Genomic DNA, 18778 nt, shown 5'->3' with positions numbered 1-18778 from the left:
GTAGTAATATGTGTAGTAGTATGTGTAGGAGTAGTAGTATGTGTAGTAGTATGTGTAGTAGTGCATGTGTGGTAGTGGGAGTAGTAGTGTGTGTAGCAGTAGAGCAGTAGTATGTGCAGTAGTAGGAGTAGTAGTAGGAGTAGTAGTAGGAGTAGTAGGATGTGTAGTAGTATGTGTAGTAGTATGTGTAGTAGTATGTGTAGTAGTAGGAGTAGTAGTAAGACCTAGTAGTAGTAGTGTAGTACTGGTAGTAGTATGTGTAGTACTGGTAGTAGTATGTGTAGTACTGGTAGTAGTATGTGTAGTACTGGTAGTAGTATGTGTAGTACTGGTAGCAGTGTGTGTATGTGCAGTAGCAGTGAGGAGCATGTGTAGCAGTAGTAGTAGTAGTAGAGCATGTGTAGTAGCAGTAGCAGTAGCAGGAGCATGTGCAGCAGCAGCAGTAGCAGGAGCAGTGCAGTGGTGGCAGCAGCAGCAGCAGCAGCAGTGCAGCAGCAGCAGCAGCAGCAGCAGCAGCAGGTGCATGTGTGTAGCAGCAGCAGTAGCAGGAGCATGTGCAGCAGCAGCAGCAGCAGCAGTGGCAGGAGCATGCAGCAGCAGCAGTAGCAGCAGCAGCAGGAGCATGTGTGGCACCAGCAGGAGCATGTGCAGCAGCAGCAGCAGTGCAGGAGCATGTGTAGCAGCAGCAGTAGCAGGAGCATGCAGCAGCAGCAGCAGCAGCAGGAGCATGTGCAGCAGCAGTAGCAGCAGCAGCAGCAGGAGTGTGTGTGGCAGTGGCAGTAGCAGCAGTGGAGCATGTGCAGCAGCAGCAGCAGCAGCAGTGGCATGCAGCAGCAGCAGCAGTAGCAGGAGCATGTGTAGCAGTGGCAGCAGCAGCAGCAGCAGCAGGATGTGTGTAGCAGCAGCAGCAGCAGCAGTGGTGGCATGTGCAGCAGTAGCAGCAGTAGCAGCAGTAGTAGGAGCATGTGTAGCACCAGCAGGAGCATGTGTAGTAGGTGCAATAGCAGGAGTGTGTAGTGGGTCCAGTAGTAGTAGGAGTGTAGTAGGTCCAGTAGTAGTAGTAGTAGTAGTAGTAGGAGTATGTGTAGTAGTAGTAGGAGTATGTGTAGTAGTAGTAGTAGGAGTATGTGTAGTAGTAGTAGTAGGAGTATGTGTAGTACTAGTAGTAGGAGTATGTGTAGTAGTAGTAGTAGTAGTAGTAGTAGGAGCATGTGCAGTACTAGTAGGAGCATGTGTAGTAGGTGTAATAGTAGGAGCATGTAGTAGGTGTAATAGTAGAGCATGTGTAGTAGGTCCAGTAGTAGTAGGAGGTGTAGTAGGTCCAGTAGTAGTAGTAGTAGTAGTAGTAGTAGGTCTAGTAGTATGTGTAGAAGGAGGAGTAGTATGTGTAGAAGGAGGAGTAGTATGTGGAGTAGGTCTAGTAGTAGTATGTGTAGAAGGAGTAGTAGTATGTGTAGAAGGAGTAGTAGTATGTGGAGTAGGTCTAGTAGTAGTATGTGGAGTAGGTCTAGTAGTAGTATGTGCAGTAGTAGTAGGAGTAGTATGTGCAGTAGTAGTAGGAGTAGTAGGTGTAGTAGTAGGTTTTACACAGAATTTTGGTGTTATATTTTGAGTAAAATAAAAAATTGTATTTAACATCTAGGACCTACCCAAGTTCAAGGAGCTCATCTTTGAGGACTTCTCTAGGTTCATACTAGTAGAGAACATCTTTGAGGAAGTGGTCCTGCAGTCAGTCAGCAAGGACATCATGATGGGTGAGTGTTTGCACAATATAGCACAGGCTCCATACCTTACTGCTTAAAAATAGCTGTATGTATAATAATGTGTTTTCTGCCTTTGCGTTATGTAGCTGTGAAGGAAGCTGCGGTCCAGCGAAGGCACAACCTGTACAGAGACAGCATGGTCCTGACCAACAGCGACCCCAACCTGCATCTTCTGGGAGAGGACACCATTGACTGGGCTGGCCAGTTTGGAGGAGGAAAAGGAGAGAGGCAAAGTGGAGAAGTGACCAACAGGAAACGCAAACAGATTGTCTCCATGATCCACTTGGATGGGATGCTCTGCCGTACGAGTCCTGCCAGGAAGTACCAGGAGTGGACGGCATCCCAGAGGAGAATGAAGGGCAGACAGAACAAGATCTTCAAACAGAAAAGCCTGTGAACCCGATCCAGCATCGCACCCATCAAGGAAGAACCAGGTTCTCCTGACAGTATCAATGAGATCCGAGACCTCATAAACCCTGTGCTGGAAGTTGTCGAACAAGATGGCTCACAGTTGACCAATGGGATGTTGCCTTTGGAAGAAGGTGATGAGGTAAAGCACATCACAATGGTAACGGAGATCGTGCCAAGGGAGTCACCAAAAAAGAATGACCTAGATTCGGATACTGCCCAGATTGAACAGTCTTCAGAAGAGGAGCAGTGCGTGACGCCATTGAAAGCGCCATTCAACAGATCGAGATCGCCATCCAGGAAGACCCCAGCGAGAACCTGAGCGGGCGCCATCGACTCGGATGGAGAATCTGCTCAAACATCTCCCAACTCCAGCCCTCTTCATCACGATGACAGTGGCTTTCAGTCCCCAGCCAATGAGAATGTAGAAGAAGTGGAGCCTCAGCCAATCACAGATGAAGTGGTGGACACAGAGCAAGTGATGTTAACTCTGGTGGAGGAAGTGAAGAGTAGCATCGATTTAGACGCAAAGGCTCCTTGTGATGCTTCGAAAAGAAATTGGAAGTCCAAAGAGAAAGTTGAAAGTGAGAGATAAAACATTTTACAAACTGAAAGTGTTTGCTGACACTCTTTTCTTTTTGCTTTTCATTCAGCAACACTTCATGGTTGATTTATTTCAGCCAATTTGTTGTTAATTTAATTTTATTTGAATTTGGTTTTATTTTTGTTTTTCCTGTTCTTTTTATTTTATGTAACTCATGACTCCCACGCTAATTACAATGTGGCAGAGGTTTCATAAACTGTCATTATCTTGTTAGACTGCGGTTTGGTTGAAGGTGGTGTAAACCGGCATGCTTTTACCTCTTGACATCAGTTGAGGAGGTTAGTATTATAACTAAATCAAATCTATGGACTTCACCTGAATGTATTTATATGTACAGTGAGGTGGACTGGCGCGTTACAATTGATCTTTAAAGTACAGTGATATTTCATAAGGGCCAACTGAAACATTCATCTTTTTTTTGCCTTCCGTTACTTGTGGAATATATTTAAACACTAATTGCACATGTATTCTTGCAGCTTCATTAAGCACTTAAACAATACTACAGAAACGTAAATTAAAGCTTGCTTTTTAATGCTTGTAGCCTTTGTGGTTTTAAAGTGAGCTATTTCCTATAAAATGCATCTCTGTGTAAAAATGTGTCCTGTGACCCAGATTCACATCCTCCACCTATTTACGTGCATTAAGATGGAAACCTCATTACAGATTGAGCTTCACGGCCAAGGTTTAAAGTAAGGTGTATAAAAATCCTCAGAATCAGTTTGTATTTTAGTTTAGTAGCTTTGTGGATAATTTGAGGAATTCCGAGACCCCATACAGGACTGGAGGGCAAAGGTTTTCTGGCATGCAGCTGTGGATTTTTTTTTTTTTTTTTTTTTTTTTTTACTAAACTGTTAATTCATTACTGGATATATTTATGTTTTACCGTTTTCTGCTCGTGTATCTAACATTTTAGCTCCACACATATTTCACTGGTTATTTATTTTAAAGTGTTGTGATTATTTTCTGCATCTTCTGTTCCTTTTGCAAGGCAGCGATGGATAAATAAATGACTATTATTTTGAAATGTTTATGCTGTGCAAATTCATTTAAGACCATACCCTGGCATTCGCTGCTTACTTAGGAGAAATTACTAATGCACATTAAATTGATATAGTGACGCTCTAAGAATGTGGTTACAAAAACTAAATATTTCAAACATTTCAACAAAAACACCCTAAACGCTTTGAACAGTAGTGTAATTTTAAGATGCTATAATTATAGTCCCTTTATGGTTTACATGCATATCCATATGAATATGTGACATCACTTGCAAACAGCTAATCACGAGCCTCGGTTAAGAGATTGAAGAATATGATGAATTTAATGCATTTACAATGAAAAGTACTTATTAAAGAGGACAAGTAGAAAAAATTATCAATGCAGTTCACCTTAAAGGTGCCATAAAACTGCATTTAATTTGGTATAGTTAAATAACCATACATTGAGGCTCACGGTCATGTGATTTTAAACACCAGTGCTTCCTGTTTAAATCTCCTGAATAAACCTTTTCAACGGCTGTTCGTTCCGTTTAGGAAGTGACGCCTTTGGTCCTCGGACGTTTCCGGTTAGTGCTCGAGCGCGTTCGAAACTAAATGGCGGGAGGCGGTTGATGGACAATTTAATTGTTGTTTAATCCCGCTGTTTATAATGGGAAAATTAAAATGAGACCCTGCTGCGCGGTCGGGTGCTCCCTCCGGCCTGGAACTAACATTCATTTATATAAAGTCTGAAATTAAAGACGTAAGATTTCCGAGAAAGCGAAGAAGAGCAAGTCTTGGATCAGCGCACATCTCCAGTCAGGTGAGGAAATGTCGTCTTGATTATGTGTATTTCTTTCCGTTAGCGTTTTGATTGTCATTTAGTGAAAATGGCAAGCTTTTATTAGCGTTTCGTTGCCAAGAGTTGTGTGTGCTGTAATTGAATGAGTTCGCGTTAGTTGTCTAGCTAGTAACGGAACCCATAACAGAATGAATGCTGTATAGTGTAACAGTCGACTGCAGCAGTTAACGATAAACATCATTTTCCTCACATCGCTTCTCTAATCCTAACTCCGACGTGTAGTGATGTATTAAACAATAATAGTGTTATTTATAAATATTGTGTTTTCTGCTTTTGTCTTTAGGAAAGCTATCGTCTGTAATGCAAGACACTTAAGCCAGTGCTTCAGGGAGTTAGGAGGACATCTGATCGTCCTGGGCGTAGCCAAACCACATATGAACATCCAGATGTGTTTGAGAACTTCAGGATGAGATACTTAAAGCTGCTTATGGCCAGGCAGGTACTGACCGCTGCTATTGATAGTGAACACATTAATACATTTACACATAAAAGGTTTTTGGGTTTTGTTGCCCTTACTGAAGTAGATATCAAAGAACAATTTAAAATACTGAATCGATCCACCTTTAAGCAGGGGTGGTTCTAGGATTTCATCTTTAGACGTAGCCTGAGTTTATTTGAATGCTCAAGACAGCCATTGTGACAGCAATATATATTGTGTATTTGCTTGGAAAAAAAAAACGCGTGAAAGTGGACCCGATCTGATCACTAAAATAAATTTCAACCATTTTAAAGGCCAAAGTAATTTAGAAAAAAACATTATTGGTGTGCATCTTAATACAAAACAAAGGTCAGTCAGCGCAAACTTACATTTTAGTCTAGGACTAGGTTTAAGCCTTGTCTGTGAAAGCAGGGAATGAGGTCTCCGAGAAATCCCTCGACCGAAATCCATAGCCCGTGGTCAGAATATATAAGCTCTTGGCTAAAATGTAAACTGTAAAAGTCATGTGATGCAACTTGGTATTTTTCAGCCACAGACAAGGGTGTAGACTTGTAATCAAAACCTTTAATACATTCTGCAATAAACCAAATTTCATTTAAAAACTATTAAGCAATGAAGAAAAAACAAAAAGACTGCCTGGAGGAACCTTACTAAAAGTGCATTTAATTCACTGTGGTGAGGATTGTGGTATCTAATATCTGATCTCAGCGAGTCAATCAGTTTCATTGCGCCTGTATTGCTGGTGAACATTAACTAAGGCCACATGATTTGCATTTCTCTTTTTACCTAATGGTTCGAACCATTGTTTGTTCTGCTATTCCGCAGTTATTTCCAGTCGACGCAAAAACGCCTGATCTTGACTCATATAGGAAGTTAACTATGAGGTTTAAAACTAGTCTGAGTTTCCCAAAATAACAGAAAACCACCGGCTACAGTAAAGCAAATCTCAGAGAAGAGAATTGAAATATTCATCTGTGTAACAGAAAATTAGCTTATTAAAAATCACATCAGTAGCTGTAGAAAGCATAAAATGAGGCACACCTCCGCTTAGTAGAGTGCTGATCGTGACAGCCTCAAGGCTAAAATCAATGCATTCAACGCCTGAAAGACATTATGCTTTCAAACCAGGTTCAAAACCTAACCTCTACACTTCTGAAAGTTGGTTTTTAACCAATGTTACAATTGGTTATCGCTGGATTTCATTTAAATAAGATTCTATGCAAGATCTTTAAAATACAACCTCGTGATTTTGCTCTTGATCTAGAATCTGTGATAAACCGCCACGCTGTTTCTCCTGTGTCTTCTCAAATGTGATTGAGCAGAGGAAAAGCCAGGAAGTATCCCAAGACGGATCCTAGGACGACCCCCAGGAAGATCCAAACATTGTAGGACATGACGCAGAGCATGAGCATGTAGCCTAGCGCCACCTGCAGGATGTGTATGGCGGTCAGGAGGCAGTGTAGAAGCCAGCTGAAAGACAGGAAGAGACATTAAACTATAATACAAGAGGTATAAATAATCATCAGCTCGTTGGTTACCGCTCCACCTGACCGATTTTGAAGTCACACCAGTTCTTGGAAAACACTTCCCGATTGTCTCGCGAGGCTCACCTTTTCTTAGCAGTGGCGGCGCGCCAGCAGTGGTGGCTGTATTCTCGGTGGAGCTAATGAGATCTCGGAGGGGCTGTTGGTCAGAGAAGAACTTCCTTCTTGATGCTTCATGACGGAAGCAAAACAAGACGCTTCAGGTGAGAAAGACACCGGAGCGGATGATTGCTTAACGGAGGCTTGATTCCGTTTTCCAATAGTGATCTTCCAGACTTTCAGAAACTCGTAGATCACCGTGAGCAGTAGAACGACAAAGACCGACAACACCATGCCTGTAGAAAGAGAAATCAAGACATGTAGACGTCTCACACCTTACAACCCATAACCTAATTGAAAAGTAATAACACTGGTTTCTTTAATCTTTTTGAATTCTGTTTTTCTTTTTATTATACGATTTTTAAATGTAAAAGTGCATTTATATACACAAATATATTATGTAAAAACGTTTATTTTGATGTGATTAGTTGCAGTCGCAGAAAAAACAAAAAAACAGTAAAACGTATAATGTTACAAAATATTTGAAATATACTGTCCTTTTGTACTTTATTCAAAGAAAAAAAAAAAGTTGTTTCACCAAAATATTCATAAAAAAGTTTCTTGAGTAGCTAATCAGCACATTAGACTGGTTTCTAAAAGGAACTTGACACTGAAAACTGAAGCAATGCTGCTGAAAACTCTGAACTACTGAAAGCTTTGACGCCACATGATTAATTCACTGTTGAATATATTAAAATGAAAAAAAGTTTAAATGTAATATTTTACAATATTGCTATTTAACACAGAGTGAGCATAAGAGACTTCAGGAACCAATCTTGCCCAATATGCATATAATATCATTGTCTCTTTTGACTCCTTTCAATGAACTGAATGTAACAGAACAAACCAGAAAAGTGTTGTTTATGTGATTCCCACAGTTTGACTGAATACACACATTCATGCCCTAAACTACAACATAATATACTCTGTAAAAGGCATGGCATTTCTACAACAAAGAGCCTGATGTCAAAAAAGATGTCAATTTTCTGGTATATTTCAAGCTCATCAATGTCTGTTCAAGATAACGGTGATGCTTTCATGTGAAGCCGCAAGGTGTTGCATGCTTTGCACATTTTTCTACCTCAGATCATTAACCACTAAACCACAGCACCAGCCAAAGTGCTATTCAGTGTTTAAACCATCAAAAGAGCAAGAGTGTAGTATGGTGATTTGATTTAAGATTTAGAAGTGCTTTTAAACTGCAAATGTTTTATTGTTATTTTAAGATAATATTACGGTTTTAATATTTTGAATGAAATTCTGCTTGTTTTTATAATCTTATTTAGTTTTTAATGTCTCTTTCTCTCTATACACATACACCTTTTTATCATTATTATTGTTTTGGTTTTTCTTTGCTTGTTTTTTGTTCTATAATCAAACTATGAAATGTTAATTTATTTCAATTAACCTTTTAGTTTTTTTTTGGGTTGAATATAATATAGAAATTCAATTGAAAGCAGTATGTGTGCGTGTATAATATAATAAAAATATAAATATATAAAATAATAATAACACTGATTCGATCTAACACTAATTGATGAGATCACTGTAGTCTGTGCAAGGACTATCACTGTAATGTGAAGTAAAGTGTACAAGAAAGCAAGTTAAACAACTAAATGATAAAAGCAAGCACAAGATGGTTTGGTATAAACTGTCATGAATATTATATGATCATGTTTGGTCTTGTTTGTAAATCTCACGCACCTGCAGGTCCACGCACATCCCAGAAGTCAAACAACAGCGTGACGTTGCTGGATCCTATAAAGTGCATCTGCAAAAGACAAAACACGAGAACTTAATAAGCAGGTTTGTAATTAGTGACATGTTCCCACCGAGGGTTGACTGTCAACCCATCCAGTGGGAAATGTCTATAAACAGAAGGTAATGATGCTTCCATTACCTTGTCAAAACAGTAATGCAATCCTGCCAGTCCATGAAGTTCAATGTTTAAAGTCTGATTAAGTGCTATTATACACAGCAGTAATTCAATGCCATCAATCTTTCTTTTTTTTTGCTTGACTTGCTTAAATTACCCTAGCAACTGTCAGAAGTCGCAATATCGTAAATCCAGTAGTCTTGGCTTTTCTCAGTACGTGTGCAGGTGTTATGTAAAATGTCATAAAAGTGTAGTAAAGAAAGCCCTGCTATTTTCTCGTGACAGTCACATTACAGGAAACAGCACCTTGAGGTTAACTCGTACTAAAAGTGTGCTTCCTGAATCAGGAAGTGCAGATAGTAGAATATGGGACAAGGAGGTCCCTGTTATGCCCCTGATCAACAACATTCCATAACTTGCTATAATCGGGAGCAAATCTACTGTTCCGTCTTCAGATGTAAAATTTAGGAATTCCATCCAATCCACTTCAAGCACCGGAGAACTCCAGTGTCCTGCACCGCATGTCCTCTGTGCTGGAGATATTTTTGCATTAGCCAGGCAGAGACAAGTGGCTTTTGATACATTTGTGCCTTTATCAAGCGCTATCTCAGAGCAGCTGTGTAAGCTCTCACATGAATACCACTGTTATTTGCAGCATGAATAGCTGCTGACTGGTCAACTTCGGTGCAAAAATAGGTTAAAAATCGTTTTGACAATTTTGCGAAACCTGCTGCTTTTTGTGCGCAACAATGATAGAATGACGGCATAAGTCATCTTCACTTTTATTAAAAGCAATACAGATGCACTGTTAGTAAATGCTGAATAAGGCTGTCAGCTCCCAATACTGAGGTTAAACGAAATTTCCATGTTTTCCATCTTTTAAGCAGCTATTAATATAACGCCCTTGGTGTATTAAATGAAATAATGCATGCACACGTAGTAAGAAACAGCAACCATTTTAACCTTTTAACCCCCTAACACGGTCTTGGATTACAGATCCATTATTTACATGTAAATGATAGCATAGAAATACAAGAACGATTAAATTAAAAATGGCTATTACTTAATCAAACCCATAAGTTATTTTGAAGCGTAGTGTTGAACTGACTAAAATGTACAGGTGTGAAATCAATGAAACTATATAAATATCTGTACACAAGAGTCCAACTTACATTCATGGTGAAGTCGCGCGTGGTCTTCTAACGAGGAGTTCAAAGAAATTTAATACAGATGACAGGACCCTTGCCTCAAAACCGAAACTTTCATTACCCCCTGCACCTCAACGGCCAAATTAGCCACATTTTTCTGCGCCCGTACAGCCGGACAGCTGAGGACCGCTCAGCCCAAACAAAAAGAGTGCCGTTACATCGCGAGGCTTTATTTATATGCGCCGAAAAGGACTGTGGGAGTTGAAGTCCTCTGATGTCCTATGCGGAAATAACCAAAAACTCCATTAGAACTACATACCACTCCAAATTGCTTTAGAAATGCAGTTGAACGCGTATAAAGACATATTAAACACGTAGTTTACAAATACAACGGGTTTGTACATTAGAAAAACACTCTTAGGAAAACACTACATTAGAAAAAACAGTTTTAATAATCCGATAAAATCTTTATTACCACTTGACAGACATAAATGGAGTATTTAAATACAATTTAAGTGTAATACAACAAAATTGATTTAATCAAGCAATAAATAAACACAGCTTTAATAAACGATGTGCCCGACTCTAGTTGATTATGTCATCAGCTTGCGCCCGGATGAGGCTGGTCAGTCGGCTAAATCAAACTGCGAAATGAGGGGCTAAATCTAGATAGGATGGGGATTATCAGGAGCTGGACACAGGCAGTTCGACAGGATATATGTCTAGAAATTTCAAGACTGACCAACGAGATCAAAAGTAACGTTAGTGCTGGGAAATACATTCGTGGGCAAGTTTGCTAGTTAGCAGTCGTTAGCTCGCCAAGTAGAGGCAGTATTGTAAGTAAAGAAACTGTCAGGAGCTTTTATCCAAAGTACATATTTACTTGTTTTCAGTTTTTCTGGAGATTATTAAAGTAAACTATTAACGTAGGGAAGTCAAACCAACTAATGTCAACGAAATACATAGGCCAAGTTGACCAAGAAGTGGTTAAGTATTGGCAGGCCTGTTATTGCTGTACATAAAGGGTTACATTATATAGTATTAAAGGGGCTAAAAAGAAAAAGACCTCTACAAATGGGGAAACTGGATCAGAAAAAGAATCATATGGTTGTGGTGGCTTTGTCATGGCTCTGGCAGCTGTGATCTTCTCTTGTCTTTTGATTGGAGTTACTGGTCAAGATGGACATGCAATGACTGCAGAGGAAAAGTCCAAAATCAGGTGAGTTTAACTTTTTTTTTTTTTTTTTTTTTTAGACACTTTCATGTTCTTGTCTGATGTGATGTGGGCATGACTTTTTGATGATTAATGGTGTGATTATGTTAACTGATGTTGTCAAACAAGACATTTACTATTTTCATGGGTACATTTAAGTATATATGTATATGAAGTTTATATTTGGAGACTTTGATTCCAGCCCATTAGACAAACACTTCTGATGCCTTCTACTCAAAGAGATACCTAGAGGATGATGACACACTGTAATGCTTTTATGTAATAGTAAACATTATCCATGTACTTTTAATTCTATGTCATTTTGGTTTTGTCTGACATTATGTTAGTACATCAATTATGTGTACTTGGACTGTAAATCCATACATGACCTCATTGCTTCAGTCAGCGGTTGATTCTTAGGAGAGGGTTGCTTCAGAACGAATTGTTGACCAAAACAATTACTTAATTTAATGATTGAGTTTGCTGTCATGCTAATTTCTGTTTTAAATCGTCAAGGTGTGGTCCATTTTAACTAAGAGGTAATGCATCAGGATGTGGACCTACAGTAGCAGACATCTTTGGTTGACCGTATATACATATGTCTGCATTTATATGTGTACATTATATCATCAGTGTTAAAAACAGTTGCAGGCTTTATTTATATGCACCGAAAAGGATTCTGGGAGTGTAATATTTTAGCGGAAACTAATGCTTTTTTTTTTTTTTTTTTTTTTTTTTTTAGAATTATTTAATGAAAATTTAAATTTAAAGAATTGCAAAAAGAGAGAGATGTGTTTTGTACAAAATATAATGTCAAACTGTGTACAAAACCGTATATGCACATTTCGGCATCCAAAACGATTATTATCGCAGTTGAATTGTATCTACATGGACATTTCCATTGTTTGTTTGTTTTCTAGTGCGATTTGAAAGAGTAACCTCTGCACTCTTGTTTATTTTTTTAGGGACCAAATTCTAGAGATGTTTGATCATGCCTATAACAGTTACATGGTGAGTAAATACCCATCATTTAAATGACTGACTTTAGCAGAAGGATTGCATCTGTTATTAAGACTATTTGATCCGCATTTTTCTCCTTATTTTCTCTTTTAGGACTACGCCTACCCAGCAGATGAGTTAATGCCCCTCAGCTGCAGAGGAAGGGTGAGAGGGCTGGAACCCAATCGAGGGACATTGATGACTCTCTGGGAAAGTTAGTCAAGCTCATAAACATTTTGTACTATAAAGTGATCCATTCAGCTTCAGCAGCACATGACCCTTGTAGTGACATATTACTTCAGACTATGGAAATTTGATGGGACAGTTTTCACTATTTAGTTTCAAAGATTGATATAAACATTGATGGACATCTGAAATTTCTTCAGTTTTTGTGTTGATTCTTTGAGATATTAATGGAAACCTCTCTTTCTCTCTTTATAGGTTCTCTTTAACATTAATAGACACTTTAGATACTCTTGTGGTGAGTTAAATCTTTTCTCGTTTGATGAAAATAATGCTGATTTGATTTATTTAACCAGACAAGTAAACTTATTCAAATTAACTTTTTTGGTCTCTTTTGAGCAGTTGTTAAACAAACTGGATGAATTTGAGGAGGCTGTGAAGAAGACGGTGCAAGACGTCCGATTTGATAATGACATTGTCGTCTCTGTCTTTGAGACTAACATACGTGTGCTGGGGTACGAATCATAATGATTTTTTTCGTTTTGGATGTTTATCTGTGTTTATATGTTTATCTAACACAAATACAGCAGATTTTTAAGCTAATCTTTTAGATAATTACAGGCCTTCTGTAGACTTCCTCCATGAAATGCATTATTGATGGAACTTCTCCTTTTGTTTCAGTGGCTTGTTGGGTGCACATGTGATGGCAGATGTACTAAAGCAGCGTGGAGAGAGGATGCAGTGGTACAGAGATGAACTGCTACACATGGCCAAGGAACTGGGCTACCGCCTCCTGCCTGCCTTTAACACCACCAGTGGCCTTCCTTATCCTCGGGTAACTCCACCACTAAATACGTGAGCATCTGAACTTTCCTTATATTTGCAACAGAGTGACATAAAGATGTAATTCACTGCCGGCAAAATGGGCTTTAATAAAACTCGAATAACTTGACGTCGATGCTACATAACTAGAGGAAAAGGGTCGTTCCAACTTGCCAAAAAAGTTCAGCACACATTATGCACTTTTCATTTTGGCACTGATTGTTTATCTAGCATGATTTGCACTTTTACAAAGCCGAGAGCTGCCAAAAGTCAGCTGGCAGAATTTTGCTGACAAATAAATATTTGTGTGCAGGAAAGTGTACGAATGGTTTATTTACATATACTACTGCCATTGTAACAATAAAAATCGATGCATCTCTTGAATGTCGCAATCAAAATGACTTACTTTCATTTGAGTATAACATTTTATGTTAATTGAAATTTTTAATTTTGGGGACAAATCCGTAACACTACTCACTCTGCCTTTTTATTTGATAAAATATATCCGTTGATGTGATTTACACGCAAAAAGCTGCATGACAGTGATTCCAGAGTGTTTTAAATCTTGACCCCTAATTTTTTTTTTTTCATATTTAAAGCATCTTCATTTTCCTCTTCAGGTAAATTTGCTCTATGGGGTCGTCAACCCCCTTTCTCGGACGGGGACAGAGTCGGACACCTGCACTGCTTGCGCGGGCACCATGATTCTGGAGTTTGCAGCTCTCAGCCGACTCTCCGGGAACCCGATATTTGAGGTAAACATCCAGCATGTTTTCTTGCTAATAACAGATCAGGACTCGAGTAAAACAAAGTGTGCTAAGAAGTTGTTCAACCTAGGAACATGCTAGGAAAGCTATGGATGTCCTCTGGGAGAAAAGGCAAAGAGGAAGTGACCTTGTCGGCACTGTGATCAACATCCACAATGGAGACTGGGTTCGCAGAGGTGCGGCTTCACATTGACGGTTCTGCTATTTCATTTGCACCGTGAAAATATCCCACTTGACCAATGCCTAATCCCAGTTTGACTCTTATAGAGGCGGTATTCACATGAGCACCTTCTCCGCTTTCTCATGACAGATAGTGGTGTTGGCGCTGGAATCGACTCTTATTATGAATACTTGATGAAAGCTTATATTCTTCTTGGGGACAAGGTGTACCTTAACAGATTCAACACAGTAAGGGCTCTTTGTTCTCCAGGAATAATCAAGCCTCTATTAGTCAAACTGAGCTTGTTTTACATCTGTTATCTGCGCGTGTGACTTTGTCTTTGTCTGTTGTGGCAGCACTATAGTGCCATTATGAAGTACATCAGCCAGCCTCCTCTGCTGCTCAACGTGCACATGCACAACCCCACCGTAAACGTGCGAAGCTGGATGGATTCCTTGCTTGCCTTCTTCCCCGGGCTGCAGGTTCGCTTCTTTATCCTTTGCATTCCAAGTTGACTTCCGAGAGTTATTTTTTAGCATTATCAGGGTGGATCAGCACTTCATAGGGCGGTTTAAGCTGGAGCGAGGGTCAAAATGATAGTTTATTGAATGAGAACGGACTTTATTGGCTACTATGTTTTTGAGAATTACAACATTGTTGAAACCGAATGCAAGAACGGTAGCCACCTTTTTGGTTTTCTGTGATGTATTCAAATATACAGGCGCTAAAAAAAACAATCTTGTCAATTGACAACTAGCCGTTTTTACCTCAATGGAAGGCCAGGTGTTTGGCTAGAAAAATTAGTTTTTCCTTCTTTTAGTTAAGACAACAAGAGGAAAACGTGTAATGAAATAATGATAAGTCACTACCAGTGTTGTTACTGTTAACTAAAACATATTTACACTTTTCTGAAAATAAAATCAATTTAAGTGGAAGTACTGAAATTACAAAAAATTAAAGTAACACAAATTACTAAAACATAAACTAAAAATTTATACTGATAATATACTTTTTCTAATATAATACATTTTATGCTATTATTAATCATTTATTCAATCATTTCATTCAAAATTTTAATAAATGCAACAATAGTATTTAAATAATATTCAAATAAAACATTCGTGACATATTAATAGATGGTTCCAATTTTCTAAGGGATTGAACGGCATATTCTGAAAATGACACAGTAGTCTAATATTCAATGCAAAATAAATCTGTATTCAAATATTTTGAATAAAACACATTTTTATGCTCTTAATAAATATTTAATTTCTCAGTATAATGCCACTGGATGGCATGTTAAATTTAGATTAATTTTTCAAATGTAAAGAAATGTGACCATAAAACCACAAAATAACCTACAATATCTCAAAAATAAGTTGCACAGGGATATTTGTAGCAGTAGCCAACAATTATTAAATATTTTTATTGCCAAAAATCATCAGGATATTAAGTATAGATCTTGGTGCACGATTTTATTCAAATATTGCCCTATATCATAACGAACCATACATCATTATTTATTTAGCTTTCAAAAAAATATATAAATCTAAATTTAAAAAAAAAAAAAAAAATGGTTTTGTGGTCCATGGTCACAAATGAATGAATTTTCCAAAATATCTTTCAGGTTCTGAGAGGAGACTTGAAACCTGCCATAGAGACGCTTGCGAGATGCTGTACCAAGTGACTAAACAGCACAATTTCCTCCTGAGGTAATTAATGGGCTACATTTACGCAAATAACTTTAAACCCAAACAACATCCTCAGACTTTAAAGATCAGAGCCTAGTATTACTTCTTTTAATAATAATCCTCCAATTGTATTTGCCTGCAATGTATGTTGTTTAACAGGCCTTTACCACTGAGTTCAGAGTTCACTGGGGCCAGCACCCATTGAGACCGGAGTTTGCTGAAAGCACTTATTTCCTTTACAAAGTAGGTATACCACCTGATACAGCTGAATATAAATGCTTACTAATAACAACAGCTCTGGGACTTCCTTACTTCCAGTGTGAACGGATCTTGAGGTCACAGCTGACTTGGCGCTGTTTTGTCAGACTAGTTAGTTTGTCTGTTTTCATTGTTTTCTGCCTCATTTCTAGGCCACAGGTGATCCTTACTATTTGAAAGTAGGCCAGTCTATAGTGGAGAAGCTGAACACTCACGCCGAGTCCCTTGTGGCTTCGCTGCCGTGCAGGATGTAAGGACAGGAACGCATGAGGACAGGTGAGACTCCAATTAGTAGTTCTTCCATATTGTTTGGATCATTGTGTGTCTAGATTATATTTAAAGGCTGTAGTAGTCATTTATTTTTATGTCATTTCTTTCAAGAATGGATTCTTCTTCCTGGCTGAGATGTTTAAGTACCTCTACCTGCTTTTCTCAGAGAGAGAGCCAGTTGCCTATAAACATTGATGATTATATTTTCACTACTGAGGCTCATTTGCTCCCAGTATCTCTGTCTACAACCCAACCCCCCTGCCACACCAACAACACAGTAAGAGATCACCTTATTCTCAAACGAGACTCTGGTTTTAAACATTTTAAATTCCCCACAATGTGATCATTTCTGCTACTTTTGGCTTCATTTTTCTGTCTACAGTAGCAGCATCTCAGTAGCAACATTGTTTTGTATCTTCAGGAACCTCAAGCTCATGAAGACGCATTTATTTTCATACTGTGCCCCAGTGCTCAAACCCTGTTCCCTAACAACCCCACCTTTGCCAAGACGATCAGGGACAGCTATAAATACCTCACTGGTGTGGGAAGAGCCCAGCAGGCCTTACCTGTCAGGTGGGTCACAAGTTACAGGTTTATAAACGGAGCAGAATCTAAATGGGGAAAACGGCTCCTATTTTTTTGTTCAACACAGAGGGATAGAACTGCCTCTTCATGATACGGGCTTGGAGCCGGTGGAGTTTCTGAAAAGCATGGGCATCTCTCTGACGCCCCTTACTGAGCTGGTCTCCGCCAGCCAAGGCTCAGCATTTCAGGTGAATTATTCCTTTTATTTTAGTTATTTTAGTATATACTGTTCTTGTAGTACTTCATCTAAAAATTTTTTTATTTTAGTTCAATGGACCAGCCAATTGTTGTATTACTTTTTAATATTTTGAACTTTTATTTGTATATTGTTTATTTTCATTTTATTTTATTTTTTTATATCTATTTATTTTTTAGCAATTTTGATGTGTGCTTTTTTTTTTAAGCTTTAAATTATTTTGATAATTTTATTACTTAAACATATTAGTTCAGTTCAGTGGACCAAATAGTTAAGTATTATTTCTATATTAATGTAATATTTATTAATAGTTTTTTTTTCATTTTAATTTTAAGATTCAACTAACTTTGTTTAGGTTTTTTAAATGTTTGTTTTTATAATTTCATATATACATCTATATGATAGTTTAATAATGTTAAATAAAAAATAATAATAGTTTTATATTATAGTAATAAAAAAAAAAAAGCTGTAGGACCAACCATAGAATTTCAGTGATCATCTCTTCTTTCATATGTCAGTTCATTCATTTATCTCTCTTTCCATAGGACTCTCAGAAGGGTGTGTACAAGTTAAAGCTGGTTGCTGAGGTGAGCCAAACACCTGAGCATGAGGAAGTGGTGCCACTAATAGTGCAGCTCATTTCCCCCCCATTTTTGGGTCGAACGGTTCTTACAGCTGGTCCAGCAAAGTTTGGATTGGATCTTACCAAACAAGAGCATGGGGTGAGGAACCGTATAGAAATGTCTCTACTACGCTGCATGTATGCCATATACTTTACACAACCGGTTATTCTTTCTCCTGTCTCTCTATAAGGTCAAAGGCAGCATTGTGAAGAGTGTTCCCTATACAGCATGTGGCCCAATTGAAAATGCAGTAGAGCTGCAGGGACGCATAGCGCTGGCATTGAGAGGTGACTGCATGTTTGCTGCCAAAGCTCGGCGCCTGCAGGAAGCAGGAGTCACCGGAATCATCTTCATTGGTGAGATCTAGTGCAGCGCACTTGTAGACCGTGCACCCGATTTCTCTTCATCGTCTTTGAATCTGGTCCCTGCGGTTTCAATCTTCTCACAGATCACAGAGAGGGCAGCAGCAGCGCTGAGACTCCTCTCTTCCAGATGGTTGGAGATGGAGAGCCTACAGATGACATCACAGTTCCCCTGGTGTTCCTCTTCAGCAAAGAGGAGCTACACTCACTGCCGCTCTGCAAGAACATCACAATGTGGACATTCTTCTTCTGCCCAAAGAGAAACAGCTAGGAAAGGTATTTGACTAGACCAAAACTACTGAATATAGATTAGTGCTGTACTCTTAGTTTGTTGACTTGAGCAAATAGTCAAATTGGTCACCATATAAACTTTTTTTCCGAGTGACATATTTGGTAGTTTTTTTATTTTATGTGAGAGAGAGAGAATAGGACTCAACATCATGTATAATAAATACACACACACACACTACAATTTAGATACTATCCATGTTTGATGTGTATATATTCTCTCATCTTTTTTTTTTTTGAGTCTCCTTATTTTTTTTTTCTCCTTTTAGAAAAACCCGAGAAGTTAAATATTAAGTTCCGTTTAGCTAAGGAAGGAGAGCTTGCCGAGGGTGAGACTGAAAGCACTACCATCCAGCTGGTGCTGGAGCAAAGCGAGACTGTCACAGAGACGAACAATGAGGCCGCAACGTTGATGAGGAAGAACCAAGAGAGACCCTGAGAGCAGCCCCTGACGGCTGGATCGGTCACGACCACGACCACGCGCTCCTTCACCGAACACAGGGCCGTTGCTCCCTGTCACCGACCTCAGAAAATGCAGGCCGCGCTATTAAAAAGTGTTTAGGCTAAGCCTGGACCGTACCATCTGAGCTCCTCACAGGGGATCACAAGTCCTCCCATATTAAGATGGTTTTCTCTTGCAT

The 18778-nt window shown here is 38.8% G+C and overlaps 1 protein-coding gene and 2 pseudogenes across 1 annotated transcript; 2 read left to right on the top strand and 1 right to left on the bottom strand.

The window, feature by feature from the left end:
* LOC122333952 overlaps positions 1-2766 on the top strand; it is a 33081-nt pseudogene extending 30315 nt beyond the window's left edge.
* A 3582-nt stretch (positions 2767-6348) lies between these two features.
* LOC122333951 (probable low affinity copper uptake protein 2) lies at positions 6349-9937 on the bottom strand. Its single transcript, XM_043231813.1, has 5 exons — positions 9745-9937; positions 8401-8467; positions 6718-6932; positions 6664-6683; positions 6349-6523 (listed from the first exon to the last, which is right to left on the bottom strand). Exons 1-5 carry the CDS (start codon positions 9748-9750, stop codon positions 6358-6360), a joined length of 474 nt encoding a protein of 157 aa, XP_043087748.1. The 5' UTR covers positions 9751-9937; the 3' UTR covers positions 6349-6357.
* Positions 9938-10816: 879 nt separating this feature from the next.
* On the top strand, positions 10817-18576 carry LOC122333950 (annotated as a pseudogene).
* Positions 18577-18778: the final 202 nt, after the last annotated feature.

The sequence above is a fragment of the Puntigrus tetrazona genome, unplaced genomic scaffold (assembly GCF_018831695.1).
Source record: "Puntigrus tetrazona isolate hp1 unplaced genomic scaffold, ASM1883169v1 S000000446, whole genome shotgun sequence".
NCBI classification, from domain to species: domain Eukaryota; kingdom Metazoa; phylum Chordata; class Actinopteri; order Cypriniformes; family Cyprinidae; genus Puntigrus; species Puntigrus tetrazona.
The sequence above is the reverse complement of the archived record's forward strand: the minus strand, read 5'-3'. Positions and strand labels throughout refer to the sequence as shown.

Excerpts from the sequence above, each read along its gene's own strand:
- LOC122333951 (XM_043231813.1), bottom strand. Across the intron at positions 6,933-8,400 it reads GGATGTGCGTGGACCTGCAG|GCATGGTGTTGTCGGTCTTT; the intron begins GTGCGTGAGATT and ends CTCTTTCTACAG. Across the intron at positions 6,524-6,663 it reads GCCGCCACTGCTAAGAAAAG|CTGGCTTCTACACTGCCTCC; the intron begins GTGAGCCTCGCG and ends CCTGTCTTTCAG.